Consider the following 20,829-nt stretch of genomic DNA (forward strand, 5'->3'; position numbering starts at 1 on the left):
TTTTTTTACAATAAAAGTGCATTAAAATATTAGGCAGCTAAAAATTACTTCACTTGAAGAACTGGTTCTGCTGCTAGAAAAAAATAAATAATTCTCTTTTTATGTCAAGGAAAAAAACAACCTACGTACAATCTCATCTCTACAACCAATTTCTATAATAACCCTTTTTGCATGTTGCAGCCCTAAAGAGGCATTTGACAAGAATCATTTATTGCCTACAACAGGCTGTTTGTCTTGACATAGAGCTCTCCCAGTCTATAAGCCAACAAAAAATATTAAAACTTCTCTTATGCTATCTTAGAAACATGTCTACTCCAAGCCCATAAAACTTACCTCATGGTAAGCTGGAAAAAAGAAAGATACGGGGTTAATAGAACTACAAAGATTCCATTTCTACTTTCACAAAGAGTAGACTCGAAACCGTACAATGGCAGGTTCCAGGTCTTTAGGAAAATTTTTAAAATTTCCCACCAATCCACCACTTTATCTATTTTGGTTTCTCTCTCAATACAGACAACTGAAGAACTTAGAGTCCTTCTAAATGAAATATAAAACAAGCAATTGGCTCAAAATCAAATATATTCCACTAATATTTTTACCCATAGTTAAAGTGATAGTAGTTTTTAATGTTTAAAAAAATCAAAGGAATACACTAAAGCTCTCCAGTCTAGTATCTTAGAGAAGATTCATCCCTCTGTATTACATGAGGAACAGCAAGTACTGAGAGCATCACTAAGAGAGAATGCCTTCTTAATAGGCTAAAAATTATCACTACCATGTAAAATATCCTTGACTCCTCCAAATTCCAGTACGCGTATCACCATAGCAAAACTTTAGATTAAAGCAGAGGTTCCTACACAGGGTCACTGCTCCATGAACCCCCAGAACTGGATAACAGAGATCACTCAAAAACTTCCAAAGAGAAAAAACATCATTTGACATTTGAACATTCAAGGAAGTTAACAAACAGAAACTAAAATTACAAGATATATAACCCTTGGTATAGTGGCATACAGAAGCACGCCATAATGATTTGCCAAGGTTTCCACGTATGCCATGCGCAAAGATCTAGATGACAATTTAATCAACTACTGCTAACACTAACTAAAAAATTAGCTTTCTTTTTAAATGAAAAATCCAATGTTTAAACATGGATGGAAAATTGGTACAGCTAATTTTAAATGCCCCACATAGTTTTACAGTGTTTTTTTAAAGGGTAGAAAAACAGCCACGAAAATACTGAAAGTACTAAGCAATGAATAGTTGATACTGCATTCATAGAATGGAAAATTCAGCAACTATTTTTAAGTAGAATTTAAAGAATAATACTGTTCCTTCTCCTTTCCCTCTCCTTAAATAAAAGAGTTGGGAAATAGAAAGTTACCATGCCAATTTTATGCCTTTCCTTCAGGAAAAAACAAAACATGAAAATTGTACATGTTGGGCTCAAAATAAAATACAACGTCAAAGGCATCAACTCATTTCTAATGACTAGGCAACCAACCCAGAAATGCCACTAGACTCGGCTCTGAGGACGTCAGTAACCCTACATTAAAGTATTAATGATAGCTGGACCTGAACAGAGTGGGAAATGCCATAAAAAACTTTTAGAGGTAAAGGATTTTGGCACATACGTACTGGAATTTAATCTAAGGAACAGCTAAGTTTAAAAATACATATTTTAAAGTCATAAAGGTATCCTTTCTTCATCAAGATCATCAGATGAAAGAGTTGAAGGCAGATCTAATTTGGTATCTAAAGAACAGAAAGGAAATAGGCTAAAGTTATAGGAAAGCTTTAAGACATTCATGCACAAAAGCAGCACGCTATTCTGATCCCTTATCTTGTGGTTCATGAGACTCTTTTAATGCATTATTACAATGAAATCTATTAACAGGCCAAACTGACGGTTGTCGGATATTTCTGCATAGGATTTCCCTTATGAGGACCTCAAAAACCTTTCAATTTTAAAGTATTTATTCATTTAAAAATAGTAAGAATAAGCTTTAGTAACAAAAATTTATGAAAATGACTATTGTCCCGTCCCAAAAAAATTAGTGAAAAGAATGGCAGTTTCACATTGCTGCAAGTCTGTCTAATGTCTGATTTAACAGAAGATGCCTAGATTCTCTTAGGTTCTGCATTCAACTACCCTAGTTGTGTTGGTTAAATATATGAAGAAAATCCAGCCTCACTCGGATATATAGTTGGAAAGAGAGTATTTTAATAAGCTTTGCAGGTCGTTATGAGTATCTCTGATACTACACCAAAAGTTGGCAAGTGGTAATTTCTTAAAGGTTTGTGGAATCTGAAACCCTTATCTGTTATATTAAAATCCAATGCTCTATCTTGCACTTTTACTTATGCATGATTTTTACCATCACAAGCATTGGTCATTTGTAAAATACTGATTCAGAGTTATGCAGATCTTCCAAATGCTGACACATTTCATTACACAGCTATCAAAAACCAGTCGCTAAGATGCTAATATTACTACTGATCTCATATGAAAAAATCTTTTTTTAAGTATTGGGAAGTTATCAAGTTCAGGACAGCAGATATGCATTTTCCAAAATGCTGATTTTTGCTTGAAAGCTCAAAATTTATCATGGGCAACAAATATTATCCATTGAGGCAACAGATTCACTGTTCATTTGAGAATGACTGCCAAACATCCAAGTCTGAATAACCATAGTTTCTCAGTAGTTCTATTAGGTTGGTGCAAAAGTAACTGCAGTTTAGAAGGTTAAAAACAATCGCAAAAACCACAATTACTTTTGCACCAATCTAACAGTAAAAATGCTCCTTGAAAAGAGCAGCTAGTTCAGCCTGAAACACAAAGCATTACACCAATGTTTTTCCTCCAGACAATCACTGCACTCTGGTCCGTAGCAGAAGTGCTGTAGGTGTACTTCTCCTTTTGTCACACAGAAAGACATGTACCCAAATGTCAAGATTGAACAAAATAAGTATTAATTTTATGAAGTCCTGTTTCATGAAGGACATCCTTAAGTAAAGTGGGCGTTTTGTCAGTGCTGGTACATGGTGATGGAAGATGACCGTGACTACTTCCTGGGACGGTCTGGTGCCAAGGCCGTGACTCATGTTAAGGCACCAGTTGTACCCACTTTGCTTTGGTACCACTGGTGCAATTCGTCTTAGTGTTATTGTGAAAATAGTTTCGACTTCATAAGCCTTTTGAAAGAGCTGAAGGGTCGTCCACACTACACTTTGAAATGCAATAAATGATGGCTGTTTTAATAATGGTTATGGACTCTCTCTGACCAGAAAAATGCAAGTGTACAAGCACACACAATACAACTTACAAACAACTTCAGAAGGTTCACAAAACCCTCACAGCCCATTTATAATATATTCTAGGTTAAGAATTTCATTGTCAGAAAATTCAGTAAGTCTCCAAATTGGATTTAATTACTTCAAAACGGTAATCTACTAGGCATTACAAACAAGTCACATCCCAAGAACTTCAAACACCTTCATGTGAACTAAAAGAAGTAGCTCAAGTTTTGAAATAAATAAAAATTAAAGGTCTAAGAAAGTAAAAGGGAAAGCAAAAGATCTGAAGAATCCCGGTTCCACCACCTGTTCAAGGGTCAAGTTCATAAATTAACCTTCCCAACCTAGTTTCTCATCTGTAACGTAGAAAAACAACAGTGTCCACGTATTTCATGGAGTTTTTTGAAGATTAATATATACAAAACACCTAAAACAGTACCTGGCACATAGTAAGTACTCAATAAATGCTGGCTGCTGTGATTACTTAAGATGGCCATGCCATCTCTTCCTTATATACTGACTATACAGTGTAATAGTTAAATTCAATTATCTATAAGAAGTCTAATTTATATATTACAAGGCTGTTACTTGTCTTTCCTTCTACTAAGAAAGCAACTTGAACACCCTTGATTACTCAATTGTAATTTCCATTACCACCTAAGAGAAGGGCAAAGAGATTACAGTTGAGAATATTAGTCAAAACATCTATTTCCTACCCTTCAATTTTCCTATTTAATAGCATAAGAAACTTAAAATATAGTTTACCTTCCTGCAACTTTCTTCCTGCAACTCAACTAAACTAGGCAATATATGTGCGCAAATACGTAATACATGGGAATCTTTTTACTAATAAAATTATTTGCTTCAAACAACCTGTCATCATTCTGCTTATTCCACAATTTTCAAGGATTTTATGATTTAGTTCACTAAAAGATAGTATTAAGAAATGCCTAAGTTTAACTTTGGGTTTTTGTTTATTTTAATAACCTGAGACAAAATGTCAGCTAATACTCTTCCAAAACCATTACCTCTTATAATTTTTTTATCAATAAAATAAGAAAAAAATTGATATGTTAAATAAAAACGAGGATACTGCCTAATACCAGACAATCATACTCATTCATGATATTTAATGGGCAAACTTGCACTACGGTAAGTGACTCTACTGCCTAAGTACTAGACTGTCATCAGTAGTAATGCTAGTGTTAACGGACAGGCGCAATCTCACATGGGATACCAGGTCAAAATGTTAAATAAGACCTTTGTTATGGGTCATTAGATTTTGGAATATAGCTAATGTGCCAATATTTGAAATCTGCAAACACGATTCTTCCATTTTTTCTACTAATTGACCCTCGTGTCTAAATCTAACATGCATACTACTCTAAGAAACACAGAACATAAATGATCTTAAATTGTTTGTATTGTAGCATTACATATGGAATGGATTTAAAAGCATTAGATATGTGATACCCCAAAGATTATGTTTCTCAAAGTTTTATTTATGCCCTTATTTGGGGAGTATTTAGACTCTACCATTAAAAGATTTTTTTCCCCAAGAACCAGTCCACAAGTCTAAATCCTACCAAAAATAAACAGGAAGTGAAGTGTTGAAAAGCTGTAATGCATTTAGATCCAAGTTTCATAAAAATAGACTTCATGTAATAAAATCATAATCTAAAATAATTTCCTATGAAAGTTTAAGATTATCAAATATGAAGATAAGGAAAATTATACTTACATTAAAATAATGAAAAGCATAAAAAATTACTTAATATTTAACAATAACATTAAATTAATGAAAAGTCTTAGCCTTGAGTAACTCTAAGTTCAGTAAAGACTTATTTTTTAACTAAGGCTCCCAGAGTGTCCAACATCTTAAAACAGTTTAACACAGAAATAATGTTGGGCTGTTTCTTTCTAAAACATCTTTAAGAATCAACAAGATTAGAACAACAGAAACCACCCAATCCAATCCTGTCATCTTAAGGCTAAACATACTGGAACCCAGAGGAGTACTTATCCAAAGTGATGTACATGAGTTTGTCACTAGGATAAAAACTCAAGGTCTCCTCATTTCTTTCTATTACACAGCTGGAATCTCATTAATCCAGTTATAAAGTTTGTCAAGTAAATAAATTCATGATTGCCAGAAGTATACCTCCATCAGCCTTTCTTTGGCCTGTTCTCTTCCCCCTTCATAACGTCGTAGTAGTAACATTTACATTCCTTTATTCAACAAATACTGAATGCCTACTGTGTGCCAGGCATTGTTCTAAACACAGCGTTTTATATAGAATGTCGGCATAGAGCTTACAGTATCACAGTAGAGGTTTGGGATACTAAATATAGATACAAAGTGCTATGAAGGAATATTTTTTAAATATTTCCCCAAAACGGGAGATAAGTAGAAGGGTTACAGGCATGAGTTCAAGGATAAATAGGATTCTGATAAGAGCAGATCTGTGGGAGGAGTGTCAGGCATTCCATGGTGGGAACAGCAAAACACAAAAACCCAAAAGTGAGAGTGTACAGGCTTGTTTGAAGAAGAACAATATCCATTTAGCTGGATCGTAAACCATACTAGTAAATAAACATAAAGAAGTAGGGGCCATAGTGGGGAAAGGTCTCATATTCTAGGCTGAAATATATGAAAGCAATTCATAATCCTGTGGATACGGTGACCACTGAAGATTTATGAGGAAAATAGCACTGGGACTGCATTTAAGGTTAACTTAGAAGAAAACATAGGACAAGAAGCAGGGAACCATTTCGGAAGTTACTGCAATCCTGATGAGAGATACTGAGAACCTGAACTAAGGTAAAAGTGGATATATGGAAAGAAGATGAAAACATTACAGAAGTAAAAATGGCATGCCATGACAGCCGACTACATGTAGGAGGGGAAAGACAATCTGAAGCCTTCAAGGGGAAAGAACTTGGGATGTATCATTTACAGAAAACAGACAAGCTAAGCTAAAAGTTGAGCTAGATGCAACCTGCTTAGAGATTAGTCTAAACCAAGGGGGAAAACTATTAATCTTATTTTATTTCAGAAAAGCAAATCTTCCCTTAGTAAAATAAAGATAGACTCTGATATGCAAAGTATAATATGCAAAAATACCCAAATTAAAGCAGTGTAAGTTGAAAATTGGGTGCTTTTTATACTCAATACATTTGTATAAACATAGGTACTATAGAATAAGTCATATTTTTATTAAAATATACATACCACGCTTCAGCATGTTAAGATGCTAGAAATGCACTGTATGCTAAAAATATTTATCAACTTCAAAAGAAAACTAATGAAATCAGCAGCAAATGCAGCTACTAAATATTAGCAGAAGAGAACTACCAATTGATCCATGATACGTATCACAATCCTTTGGTTCAGTTCGGTAAATTTGGAATCATCAATGTCCTCTGATGAAATCAAATCCAGGTACCTAATTTGGGAGCTCATCTGCACCACGGTCTTCTGATATGAGACACAATGGTTTTACTGAAGTGACTTATTCTCAGGAGTGAATGGTTGACTCAATGAAAAAGGAGCAACCTACCAACTTAGCTTCTGGAACGTGCAACATTTTAGTCCAACTTTCAAAGGCAGAATTGAAGGGGACCAAAGTTTTGCCACTCCAAAATACGCCTTTCGGGATATTGATTTTAGGTTGGTTGTTAGAAAAGAAAACACTCAAGAGAGAACCTTTGATCCTCTCCCCCTTGACTTGCCTAAGGGAAGTCAGCTTCCAGGAAGGGAGCAAGCATCACCTTAACATCCTAATATTAACATAAACTAAATGCGGCAGACAGAGAAATCTAGCAAAGCCTGTTTGTTGAACTCGACTGTATACCATTGCTTCTGAGAGGCTCAGCAAGAATTTGTTTACCACGTGTTCACTCTCTCTCATCTACCTGTAAATCGCCTACTTTCCCTTTGAAATCCCAGACCCTGTCTCCTTTGTCCAAAACGTCTCCTTTGTCCAAAACGGCGTACAAACCTCAACTGCCCAATGCATCACCTTTTCTTATGGCACCCCCTCATGAACATCTGTAATAAATTTTGGACATTTTCTCCCATTAAAACAAAACAAAACAATAAAAACACCCATGCGGTCTTTCCGCCGACTGTTTAACAAGTAAACTATGAACTCCTTCAAAGCAGCAATTATGTTCTAGACACCTCACAGCCTGTGATCAAAGTTTAGGAGGCCCCCAACAGATCTCTGATAAAAAGGAATAAATGGAAATCAACCAACGAATGTTTTTCAAGTATACAGCACTTTCATAACGTGGTATTACACAACAGCACAGAGCTAAGGATCCAATATTTGAGAGCCTACTACTATTCAATAGGTAAAGGAGTCAGAAAGTGAACAACGTATGACTCCTCCCTTGAACTTAGGATTTATTTCTCTAAACAAGTCAAACACCATAGGCTTCGCCAGAAAACCTTGATTTGTTCTATTTCTGTGACCATCACTGAGTCTCTTAACTTCTTTAAGCTTCCAGTTTCTCATCCGAAAAACAGATGATTCAAAAGAAAAGAAACATGAGTGCTCTGTAAAGTATGATGCATGCCAGTTGGCTGGCTCCCTGCAGGACTCACGAAAGTCTGATCAGACATTTCATTAAAAATGACACTGACACAAGCAAATTCAAGCATTTGACTGGCTTACCACAAAGCCATCATCCCACCATCACCTGGACAAATTCTCAAAAAAAAACCCAAACAAACAAAAAACAAAACAAAAACTACTTACAAGGTCAGAAATAGGGCCTTAATATGAAGATAATACAATTTAGAGAAAGATGATTTATCAACTTGCACAGTAGACAATTTTTAAAGATTAAAAGGACATGTTTTGATTTATCTGAGTTTTGCTGGAAAATTCCTACTGTAATTCAAGACACAGAATACTGAAGTTCAAACCTTAAGTAATATTTCTGAATGATGAAATAATGCAACTACTTTTTGGGAAATAATGCCTCTTTCATCTAAGACCATTTCAGATGAGTGCAAAACCCTAAAGTTTCAAAACTTTAAACTTCTGAAATACACTAATAAACAATTTTGGGGGTAAAATTAAGAATTAAGCACTTCAACTGATTGAATCCAGCTTCTAAAAGCACAAGAATAAGGCAGCCCCTCAGAAGACGTGCAATATATCCATAGCACTGTTTTCTTGCCCACGTAAATCAATCCTTACAAGACAATAAAATGCATCCCTTGAACAAGCATTTCTTCACAGAATATGCCAATCAACACCACAATCTCAAAATAGGCAAGTTCAAAAAAACTAAAAATCTTCCTTCAGAAATAAAAGATGCTGTCAAGATGCTTCTGAGCTAAATGCTGATGCACCTATTTCAGCTTAATTATCTAAAAATTATATACAAACATGAAGATGCATCACCATTTATTTGTGAGTGAAATTTATATAGCAAGGAAACCTTTATCATACAGACCTCAGACTTTTCTTTTCATGGGTTTCATATTTATAATCTACTGTTCCTTTCATTTAATTCAGGAAAAAATAATAAAATGAGGCATAAAGAATGAAGAATTTAAGACTACTTTCCAGAAAGGTTAACTTTTAAAACTGTTCTTCCATTGCTTGGACAATACAAAATGTTCTTCAACTATTAACAGACTCATCTGCGAGGAAAATTTTCAGTAATCAAGATTTTGAACATTCTATACTCAAATTCTGCATTATTAAATGCTTTCTTACCTTCTGCTACATCATCATCTACTGCTCCTTTCACCTGAGAAAAACACCACTGAATATCATTCCCTCCTCCAGCTCCTAGAAAAAAGAAAACATACCAATTAAAACTGAGCTCCGTTCATGTTTACTCCGGTCAACACTGAGATGATATCCATGGTTGGCATGATACTAATAGCCTCATACTGCCCACATACATTACCACCACCCCAGAGCACTAATTTGAAAAAAGGCTAGTCCCCAATAGCTGGTATTGCTTTAGAAAACAAGAGATTCGGGGTATGAAATATTTAAAGGCCATGTACTGGCATTAACACTATACATGTGTTTAAAACATCCTTTTCCCTCAAATACAGTAAAAACCTTACATTCAAGCACGACCTACCAGGAAAAAGCAAATACCAAAAGTTAGAGAGTTTTCCTTTAAAGAGTGTTTTCCTTTAAAAAGCCTGCTTCTAGAAGAGTCAATAAGGTTAAACTACCATAAAACATGGCACGAGGAGAAAACTTCAGGAACATTACTGCCTGCCTGAGGAGCAAGGATTCATAAGAACCTATCACCAAAGAGCACATACAGCAAACACAACACTCACCACCCATTTCTTGCATTTCATTACCAGCAAATCACTAGCTCGAGAGGAAAAGCAGAAATGAATACTGGTGAAGAGACTGTCAAAAGGAAGCTTGTTTTGCCTCCCTTCACCTTATCCCTCAGATTCCAGAGGACCTTGCAGAGAATTAATTTTGCTAATTTGTCATCTTGTGCGAAACAATTTTAATTTCACTTAATTATTCGACAAGGCCAAAGAGCAACTTGTTTATAGCAAACCATAAGTAAACCCAACATGTTAACTTTTCAAAGATTTAATCATCTATCTAAATATTGAAAGAAGCCCGGAAAATTGGTTTAGTCTCTGAATGTTTCTATTTCACTTCTAAGCACTTGAGGAGGAAATGTCCTGCATCGATGGATAAAGAAACTGAATCCAGATCTAGAATTGATTCTACTACATGAAGGATACTCAGCAACAGCAAAATGTACAAAAGTAATCCTCAAAGCAATTATCTTGCTCTTCCTTCACTTCCATTCCTTGCTAAATATTCCAACCTGGTTTTCTCTATGTATCCCCTCTCCATCCCAAGCTTTTACCTAAATCCCTCTACCCATGGCTATTTATATCACTGAACTCCACAACTATTTTAACTAACTCGATTGAATGCCTTTTGGGAAAAGGACATCTGCACAAAAGCTAACATGCAAAACGGAAAGTTGAAATCACATTTTTCATGCAACTTGCTGTATTCAAGACCTTGCACTCTTTGGATGTAAAGGGTAAGAAACGAAAGGGAGATGGTTGGAAACAAAACAAATCAGTCTCAAAAATATACGTACCCACAGTGGGGAAAAATACACATATGTACCGATTGCATTTTAACTTGTAAAGCACTCTTCCTTCTCAGTGCAAAATATATTTGTATAAACACTCAAGAAGGCTTGCAGCAGGGGAAAAAATAGTAATTAAATGAAGGAAGATCCGCCAAAAAGCCCGGGGCGGGGAAGTGGGGGGAGCAGAGGTTACACCAGGCTCCAAAGCTGTGGGGACAAATCTGCACTCGCCCCCACCCCGCCCCACCCACGCCTTTACCCCACAGCTCGCCGGCATACACCCCACCCCCATCCATGCCAAGGTTCCAGCCCTCATTTTAAAAGCCATTTCGGTATCACAGCGACCACTCGCCTCACCAGAACCCTCCCCACCCTCACCCACCCCACTTGACCAATTCCCCGAAATCCAAGGGGCGCCCCGTGGCTCTATGAGAGGCAGAGGCGGTCGCTAGGGGGTGATGGAGGGAGGAGGAAGGAAGCGGTGCCTTGTCACTGGCCGAGGGTGATTTCTCCTTTACCTGCCATGTTGCGCTGCAAATGGTGACCCTGCTGGGTTCCTCGGGGTCTCTGCTTCCTGAACTCACCCCCCTCACCTGGGGATGGGGGGGTAGAGAGGGCGGATGGCGGCGGATGGCACCTGTGGGGGGAGGGGGCGGGGGTCGGGGAAGAAGGAAGGAGGGGCGGGCAGACCAGCCAGCAGGATGGTGGATTTCACTCTTGTGCTTCCCCGCTCTTGCTCTTTCTTTAGCAGCGGCGGCGGCAGCTACGACAGCGACGGCGGCGGCAGCGGCAGGGGCTCCACTTTCAAAATGGCGCCGGCTGGCCTGGCCGGTGACGTCACCGGGGGCGGAGCCGCCGGGCTGGGCCAGAAGGGCGGGGCGGGGCAAGAGCTGGGACGGACAGCAGAGGGGAAGGGGCGGGGGAGCTGCCGGGCAGGCTTCTGGCTCCGCCCCTTCCTCCCCCTCCCGGCTGCTGTGTCCTAGGTGGCTAGCCCGTGCCGCGCCCGGGAACGCACGCTGATGATCTGGTCCCTGTACCGGCTCTCCCCGTCTAAGCCCCGCGGCCCTGCTGCACATCACGGTGTCCCAAGCCTTCGTGACAGTGTCCTTACCCTGGGACGGGCTCAGCTGTCCAGTTCAAGTGCTCACTGAGGGATTCGTGCAGACCTGTGTCTTTTTAGAGAATACCAGTATTGCTACTTAAAATAGTGACCCTGTGGGTTAGCCCTGAGTCCACTGAAGAAAAGGGACAGTGGTGCAAACTCGCTGCTTAGCCAAGGTGAAAGTTCACAGAACTTAAAAGGACGTAGCTGGAATGGTTCCATCTGGGTGACCCGGGAACTGAGGCGAGAGTCCTTGACGACTGAAAGCAGTTAAGAGTGGTTACTAAACAGAACACTGAGTTTGCTAGTAGCAGAATATGGCTGGAAGAGTGGCCCAGTTCTGTCCAGCTAAAAGTGTAGAAACAGTGTTTAAGAGCTGGGCTCTGAAACCTGGCTGCCAAATGCTAAGTCCACACAAGAGATAATGGTAACAATTCTACTTTATAGGATTGTTTCAAAGATTAAATGACTTAATTTGAGTACATAACTGTTAGCTGTGGTTATTATTAAATTTGTATTGAAAGCATCTTCAATAGATTTAAGAGGTATAAGAAAAAAATAAACAGAAAACACTAGTTATCAGTCAAGAGGGCATGTGCACTTCATTGAAAGATGAATTAATGATGCAGTCACAATATACTACTGTACATTTTACATGTCACTTAATCTCCACAGTAATCCCATGAGATAGATATCCAAATTTTGGACATGAAAAACACCTGCAAAGTATTTAGAATTTGACCTTAAGGCTGAAAAGAGTGATAAGGCATTTGGAGACCAAGGGGAAGTTTACAATATTTACCTCCTGTCCATCATTTCCACTTTCTACCTTAGTCTTGCTCTCCAGAAGAGTTCAATTACAAAACAAGATTCAGAATTCTTCCACATGAAACAGCTGCACCACTGTATTATTATTCCTCTGTTTCTACATTAATATTTCTCACTTTACCAATGAACAAATCAAAACTAAAAATCCACCCTGTATCTGTCATCTTTCAGCTACCTGTACAAACAGGTACAACATTTCACTTCTCTGTTTGCTGTATTTACTTCTATTTTGGTTGATTCCATAAATTTATTTCTCAGCATGTGCCTTTACTATTCATTTTCCTTTTCACTAGTGAGAGCTCTCCACCTTAACCAGAACTCAGAGGGAGCGAGGGAGGGAGGGAGGGAGGGAGAAACAGAGAGAGAGAGAGAGAGAGAGAGAGAGAGAGAGAGATTGAGAGAGAGAGAGAGAGAGAGAGAGAACACAGACCGTTCAACTGAAAACTAGCACCCCTATATGCAAATCATTTTTCTTTTTTATGCTTCAATTTTTGCCACGTGTAAGATTTGAATCTTCACACATCCTGAAAAATGATTTGGTCTATATAAATGATGTGTTCTTCTTAGAAGACAAGAAAGCTTGCCTAGAAACTGCGGTAATGATAACAAAAGTTCATACAGCACTGACAATGTCCTGGACGCTGTTCTAAGAGCATTGTATACAGTCTAGAGGGCACTCCATGTCATGAGATGAGCTAAGGGGGGTGTAATATCGAAGGTCTGTGCATCCTGGCGCCCAGGTACACGCAACCTGGCACGTTTTGACCCTGAACAGTCATATCAGTGGAGCACAAGCCGCCTCCCTTTCTTCTGAATGGCTCTTAAGAAGAGAGGCCAGAATACCCACCAGCATAAAGGCAAGGGTTGCTCTAGTCTAGCCCCCCTTCCTTATCTTGCATTCTAGCCTCCATCCTCTGTACTAGGGCTTCTGTCCCTACCACTTCACTGAAATGGTTTCTGTCAAGGTCTTCGATGATCTTCATGTTACCAAATCCAGCAGTCACTTCTTTGGTTTTGTTAGCTTCCCAAAAGCATTTGAAATGACTAATTCACGCCATCCTTACTGAGACCATTTTTCCTTGACACGCGATTTGTTTCCTTCCAACCTTTCTAGCCACCCCTTTCAGTTTTCTTTGCTGACTCCTTCTCCCAGACTATCCTCTAAATGTTAGGGTGATCTGTCTCCCTGGCCTCTGTCCTGGGTCCCCTTCTCTGATCACACACTCTTTTGGGCAACCTCTTATAGTATTTCCATATATTTACAGATGTAAATACCATGAATTTACTAGTGGCTGCCAAATCTAGATCTCTAGCTCTATCCTTACCCCAAAATTGCAGATACACACACACACCTCTACCTGCCTACTTGACATTTTTACAAATGTCCAATAAGTTTGTTTGAACAAGCACTGCCAGAACACAAGTCTCGATTCTGTGTTCCCTCCATTTGGGTTGATGCTTTTTCTCTGCCTGGAAAATCACTATCCAGTTACCACTCCGCTCCAACATTCCCACATGCCTATCCCTCTTTCCTTCCTCAGCCAGTAAAAGGTTCTTTAAAAAACAATTCGGATGTAACTTCCTCCAGGAAAGCTTTGCTCATTTCCACCCCCATTCCTTACTCACCTTAAAATGGGCTGGGTGCCCTTCCTAAATAGTCTCATACAATCTGATGCACTTCTCTCTTACTAGATTATGTTTAAATTATTTAAATATGTGTCTGTTATTAGACTGAATTCTTTGAGAGTAGGAAATATTCTTATTCATCCCTGTATCACCAGCCACATAATTTTTTGGATTAATGGATGAATGAATAAATCTCTGGCTTGGGAAGAAAACCAGTGGAATATTGGCTTCTTAAAGCTTGCCATATCATAAATGTTTTCACTCACCCTTCTTATGCCTAGAAGAAGGAGGCGTTTTGCAAATTATCTAGGTTATCCTGATGTACATTTGTTAGGCAATAGTTGGTTAAAGATGTAAGTTGCTTATAGATAGATTCATCCCAACTACTTGCATCCAACTGGTCCTTTATCCCTGAATACATATTATCCAAGGAAATTCCATGGGACACCATTCCCTCATCCACATTCTACCATGAGAGCATTTTTTCAAGGGAGCCCCTAGTCAGCCCTTCAACACCTGACCACTTGTGAGATGAACAAATAGCTCCCTGCAGAACTGAGTTCAGCTTAGACACACAAGAGGAAACTCGCTGTGGGTTTTCCCTGTGAAGTCCTGCAGAGCCTATAAGTCCTGCAGCTGTTCTACTTACAAGCTGAGCTGAGAGGTACCAAGAACACCCACAATCCTGCCAGCAGAATGGAGCTAACGGACTCACCCGTGGGTTGTTTGCAAGACAGCTTTTTAAAGTGTATTATACAATGAGAGGAGAATTACTTGCAAGTTGTTCTTTTCCTTGGAGTTAAGACGAACACAAACCCTCTTCTACACTAAATGAGAAGTGGCACTCTTTAGATGCTTCTTTCCTCTAGACAAGTTAGAACTAGGGGTGTCTAAGAAAGACCGTGAACTCCAGGGTAAAAGGAGAAGTTCCTAATTAGAAAACGATAGTTTAAAATATTGGTAAACCCACCACAGCCATGCTTTCTGATATGGAGCAGATTCAAGGGCTTTACAGGGGAAAATTTCAAGTATATTTTTATATACTTCCTTCATATCTACAAATTTGGCCTGAAGTCAGCTTCCCAAAACTCTGTAAAATCTAGACTATAATGACAATTCACACAACAACATTCAAGGTGTAGAACTCATCAAATCACCAAAAATCCTACATTAGCAGGTGTTTAAGAAAAACGACAGTGAATCCACCAGGTGGATTATTACTTAGTCAAACTTTTGTAAAAACAGAGGAAATTGCTTGTGCTTCAGGAGCAGGATACAAAAATGCAGATGCAATATGATCACAAGTACGTACAAAAAACAAACAGAATATATGTAGAACCGAAAAAGACAGGAAGGAAATGTACCAAGGTGTTCCCAGAAATGTCCCTGAGCAGCGGCACAATGGCTAATTTTTTCTCCTTTGACATTTGAGCTTCTCCAAATATTCTATAATCAACGTATATGAAGGGAAAGAATAAACTTAATTTTAATATTCCATCCTTATACTTGTATTAGAGCATGATGAAAAAAACCTATGTTAGAGATTTTCTACATTGAAGTAAAAGTTGTAGTCAATTATAACTGTATACACAGATGTGATTTAATCCATGGTTTGACCATAAAACAGAGAAACATTTTGTTTTGGCCTTTTAACAGTGTGCATATTTAAAGAAGAAGGAAAGATTAATAAATTCATGCCCTTACCTTCTGTTTGTAAATTGCAACAAAAAATCGCGTTTTATGCTTTCGTGGGAGGGATAGTCAGTCTATAAATATATAACCTAAATAACTCTTTGGTATAAAATGCAAACTTTATGAAATTAAACATTATATCTGAATTCTGTTTTCAGTGTTCTTAGTAAGTGACCGTAAATGACCTGTAAGGTAGACAAACTATTATCCAAATAGGCTATTTGTTTAAAGCATGAGTCTACTTCCATACTGTATAGTTTTTAGGGGGCATTTGAGTTTAGCTATGACACAGGTATGTGTCTTATGCCTAAATAACAGAAATATATAGTTTCCAGGTTGCAAGGAACTTGAGCCACTAACTAGACCAATTCTCACAAAGGATACTTAAATTCCCTATTCAACATGCCCTCCGGTGTTCAAACTTCCATTCTATATTGAAGTATTAATTTAAATGAAGAAAGATCTAAACCCACATTTCTCCATATCATATTCACAAATAAAAACATATTTCACTGCTATTCCTTTCTCCTTTTATCTTTCCCTAAAGATGCTCTGCTTTCATTTATAGGCAGTGGGGTGCTGGAGCCTGCTCACATTGACTCTCAAGAGCCAGTTGTGAGGTTTCCAGGAATTTTGTAAGCTGGTTGTTAAAAAACAGCCATTATTAAAAATTAAATTATCTAAATTTATAACTAAATTATTTCTATTACGAACAAAGCTAATAAATACTCAAATAGCAATTGCAAATTGATGCAGGCACAATGGAAAACAGTGTGGAAGGCCCTCAAAAAAATTAAAAATAGAACTATCTTATGACCCAGCAATTCCACTCCTGGATTTTTATCCAAAGAAATCTAAAACACTAATTCAAAAAAATATGTGCACCCCTATGTTTACTGCAGCGTTATTCACAGTAGCCGAGGTACGGAAACAACTGAAATGCCTATTTATAGACGATTGGATAATGAAATTGTGGTATAATACATTTATATAATGGAGTATTATATAAAAAGTATTTATAAAAAATAATATAAAATATTTATAAAAATAATATATAATAATAAAAATAATATAAAATATTTATTTAAAAATAATATAAAAAAAGAATGAAATCTTATCATTTGCAACAACATGGATGGACCTAGAGAATATTATGCTAAGTGAAATGAGTAAGACTGAGAAAGACAAATACCATGTGATCTCACTTAAATGTGGAATCTAAAGAACAGAATAAATGAGCAAACAAAACAGAAAGACTCAGAGATACAGACAAAAAACTAATGGTTGCCAGATGGGAGGGGGGTTGGGGGATAGGTGAGAAGGTGGAGGGATTAGAAAGTACAAATTGGTAGTCACAAAATAGTCACGGGGATGTGAAATACAGTATGGGGATTATAATCAATAATGTTGTAAAGACTATGTAGGGTGTCAGATGGGTACTGGACTTATCAGGGGGATGGATCACTTCATAGATTGTGTAGATGCCTGATCACTGCTGTACACCTGAAGCTGATGTAGAATAATATTAAATGTCAACTATAATCATGTATAATTATATATATATATATATATATATATATATATATATATATATACACACACAGAAACATACTATATATATATATATATATATAGTCATGGGATGTAAAGTACAGTATAGGGAATATAGTCAATGGTATTGTAATAACTATGTACGATGTCAGATGGGTAGTAGACTTGGGGGGCTTATCACTTTGTGAGGGGTGTAAATGTTTAATCATTATGTTGTTTTGTATATCTGAAACTAATACAAAAAACAAAAAAGAAAAAAAAATACTCAAATCTCATCACTCCTAATTATTTTATTACATTTTACTGTTTTCTATGTTCTTGGCGTTCTTTACATGTGTTGTATCTGTGTGGTGGAAATTGGTCATGATGGGAATATTTACACCTTAGTAATCAGCAAATGTTAGAAATCAGGGCTCCCCTCCACTCCGCAAGAAAGCGGGTTGTTACACATTTGCCAGTACATCACTGCCCATGAATTCATTGACTTCCACTAAGTAAATCTCTGCCCTGTGGTTATATTCTGCTTCCTTTCCTGATCAATATAGTTTTACCCTAAAGTATGTCTTCCCATCGACACATTCCAGCTGTGATGACCCTCATTTCCAGGAGTCTGAACTTTTCATTTTAAAATTTCAATTTCAGGATGTTTGCTAACATATGCCTGCACATCGGATGTGAGCCTTTTTTTCTACTGAGATGACAAAATAGTGGTATTAGAATATGTGTAGTCATGAATGAAGGCCAACCAACGAATATCAAAAGAAATCTATACTTGCAAATTAAGGTTGTTTTTGAGTTGCAATAAAGATTGACTTGGACGTGCTTAAAGCTATTACTTATTAATTTCTGACCATACTGCCAGCTGGTATTGCTCCCATATTTCCCCCCGTAGTTGGTCCACAGCTCTGCCCCAATGTTTGATAACGTAAAGAGGTTAAATTTAACCTCTTTATTCAGCTTAGGACTGAAGTTTCTGTGCTTTTACCTCCTTTTGGACGTCCATTACATTGGGCTTATTGTATCTTGCCATTATCCACTCCCTGCCCATATCTAGCTCAGGACATTCTGTAGCAAGTCATGAGAAACTCTTTAGCGCTAATGGTTCTTCCAAGCCTCTTGGCTGGAGATTCTGCACTGTCCTACACTATTTCAATGAACTCTTTGACAACTCGTTGACAACACTGCTAAAACAGTACTTCCATGAGCCCTTACTTACATACATTTCCCTCCCTACACACAATCTTAGCCATGGACCCCTCAACCCTAACACTAGAGCTTTTGATGTGCCCCCACCGGACCTTCTATTTATCAGTTTTGCACTAGCTATGTGGATAAGCTATCGGGTCTGATACATTCAAGAACCTAGGGGTCCTCTAATATTACAGTAGTGACTGAATCCTATTGTATTAGGTCGGTACAAAGGTAATTGTGGTTTTTACAATGATTTTCAACCTTTTAAACTGCAGTTACTTTTGCACCAACCTAATACTATATCCAAGTCCAGTCCATGTTGCTTTTAAGCTCCTCAGAGCAACAGTTTGTCACTTAATCACCTGAAAGTAACTTTTCATATTGACACACACTTCATTCGCAATGTCCTATCTCAACAGTAGCACTTCTGAATTTGAACCCCAATCCAACATTGAGGTTGCCTTAAGCACTGAGACCCCCTGAAGTGTATGAGGCAAAGGGGTGCCAATGCAGTTCTTTTTGTGTTTCACCCTCCAAATTTTTGAGTGAGTCATAGGCTTGTTCACTTTAGTTTTTACCATATTTCAGGTTTCAAATCTCAAATGGCAAAATATTATTATTCATGACAACAAAATAAACAATAATATTCTGCATTGGGACAGTACCTTAGCTATGTGTGTCGTGTATATTATCTCAAAGATGTTCATAAGATAAGTGAAAACACCGGGGTTCTAAGAGGTTAAAGCATTTGTTATTAAATGCTGGTAGCTTACTTGAGGTCACCCAGTTAGTTAGTGGAGAAACTGGGAGCTAGTGCTGGGAGCCACTTTTTTCGCTCTCAATCTAATGTTCTTTCCATTATGCCACCAAGCTGATTGTTTCTCTACTGTTTATCTTGGTACTGTACTGTGATCCAGAGTATTTGCAGAAGAGATGTCCTCAAACACACACACTTTAAAAATAATCAAACTATTAACTGTCTGAGTAAAAATTCCTTGGGTATAAAATATGTAAACTCACCTACAAGGTCCTGGTATAACTGAACCCCTCATCTTTAGAAAAGATTCCCCATTCCCGCCCCCCCAAAAAAAGGTTATGGATGCTTCCACAAACACTTGAAGATGGCTTCAGAGAAAATTGAAAACAATGAATCAAATCTGGCTTACACTTAATAGACATGCAAAAACCTCTCTGACATGGCATGTTAGTAGCTTTGCAATAAAAATTTAAATTTAATAACTTCTTAATTTGGAAGGCAATAAGGCTACAACAAAAGTTTAACTTCAAAATTGCTTTCAGCAAGGGAAATTAAATGAGACACCACTCTGCAAATGCTATTAGAAGCACCCACCTCCACAATCTAACCTCCACCCCAGCAAAGTTCACAATCCCCACCAAGTGGCAAAATGAAAAATGTGTGATTCTTTTGAAAGTCACATGAGAATGCTATTGACTGTCCCGCCTATGTTACCTGCAGAGTCATTTCCAACCTAAGGATTTCCATCCAGCACTGGTACCCACCTCCGCAATTTAACCTCTTTATTCACTCTGGGCTCCATGGCCCTGAGTAACTCATCCAGGAGAAAATACTGCTTTGTGCCTGGAGAGGGAGGCTAATAAAAACCAAAGCAACATGATAAGGTAGTGCGAGCTCCAACAAAGTTTGAAGACTGTGCCACAGCTTCTTGACACATCCAAGAATAAATGGGCTTAAGTGTCTTCCATACAGCAAAGGTCTACATAACAGCAGACTAACTGAAGGGTACCTATTGTTGGCAAGCCACTAAATTAAGATAATTGAACTAACAAGCTGCTATGTTAGGTGAAGATGATGAAGCAACAGTTGGGTGGACACTGAAGTACTGATAACTGAAATCTATAGATTTTATAGGGATTGTGTAATGTTGACTGATTCTAGCTCCTGATGGGTCCCAATCTTGATTAAAAAGGAGTCCAAGAAAGCCAATCTCAAGAGTTTTTTTTTTTTTTTTTTTTTTCACGTCAGACGGGTACTGTGCCGTTGTCGTAACAAGGTTTGTGGGAGGCACATCTCACACAAAAGCATGAAAACCCAATCATCACACTTATGAACTACAAAAGGATCTCAAGAGTTTTTAATAGGAATTCATTGCATATCAGTGCAGAGAGATCATAAAGAGCTTACGAAGAATCTCGTAGTCTGGTAACTGCCTTAGACTTCTTTGGGGAAAAAAACCTGCAGGAGAGACATATAATTAGTCAATGTGGAGTCAGCGTTCCACTCCTGTAAGGAAATGACACTCTGTTCTTGGAAGATCCCGACAGAATGCATTTTGAACATAGGAACATGAGAGCAGCACCTACAGTAGACTGACGAAAGGTGCCATTGTTGTCGCTGACCAATATTTGGTAGATATTTAAATCCAGCCCTAAGAGGACCTAATCTG

The 20,829-nt window shown here is 37.9% G+C and overlaps 1 protein-coding gene and 1 non-coding gene across 2 annotated transcripts in view; both read right to left on the reverse strand.

Moving 5' to 3' along the window:
• PPP2R2A (protein phosphatase 2 regulatory subunit Balpha) overlaps nucleotides 1-11,239 on the reverse strand; it is a 71,951-nt gene extending 60,712 nt beyond the window's left edge. Inside the window, exons 1-2 of the mRNA XM_033134595.1 lie at nucleotides 10,932-11,239; nucleotides 9,033-9,107 (exon numbers count right to left, since the gene is read on the reverse strand). Coding sequence (XP_032990486.1) covers nucleotides 9,033-9,107; nucleotides 10,932-10,938 — 82 coding nt within the window. The 5' untranslated portion in view covers nucleotides 10,939-11,239. The remainder of the gene's footprint in view (nucleotides 1-9,032; nucleotides 9,108-10,931) is intronic.
• A 9,163-nt stretch (nucleotides 11,240-20,402) lies between these two features.
• On the reverse strand, nucleotides 20,403-20,506 carry LOC117038618 (small nucleolar RNA U13). Its single transcript, XR_004425708.1, has one exon. It is a non-coding gene; the product is annotated as a small nucleolar RNA U13 (small nucleolar RNA).
• Between the last annotated feature and the right edge of the window lie 323 nt (nucleotides 20,507-20,829).

The sequence above is a fragment of the Rhinolophus ferrumequinum genome, chromosome 18 (genome assembly GCF_004115265.2).
Source record: "Rhinolophus ferrumequinum isolate MPI-CBG mRhiFer1 chromosome 18, mRhiFer1_v1.p, whole genome shotgun sequence".
NCBI classification, from domain to species: Eukaryota; Metazoa; Chordata; class Mammalia; order Chiroptera; family Rhinolophidae; genus Rhinolophus; species Rhinolophus ferrumequinum.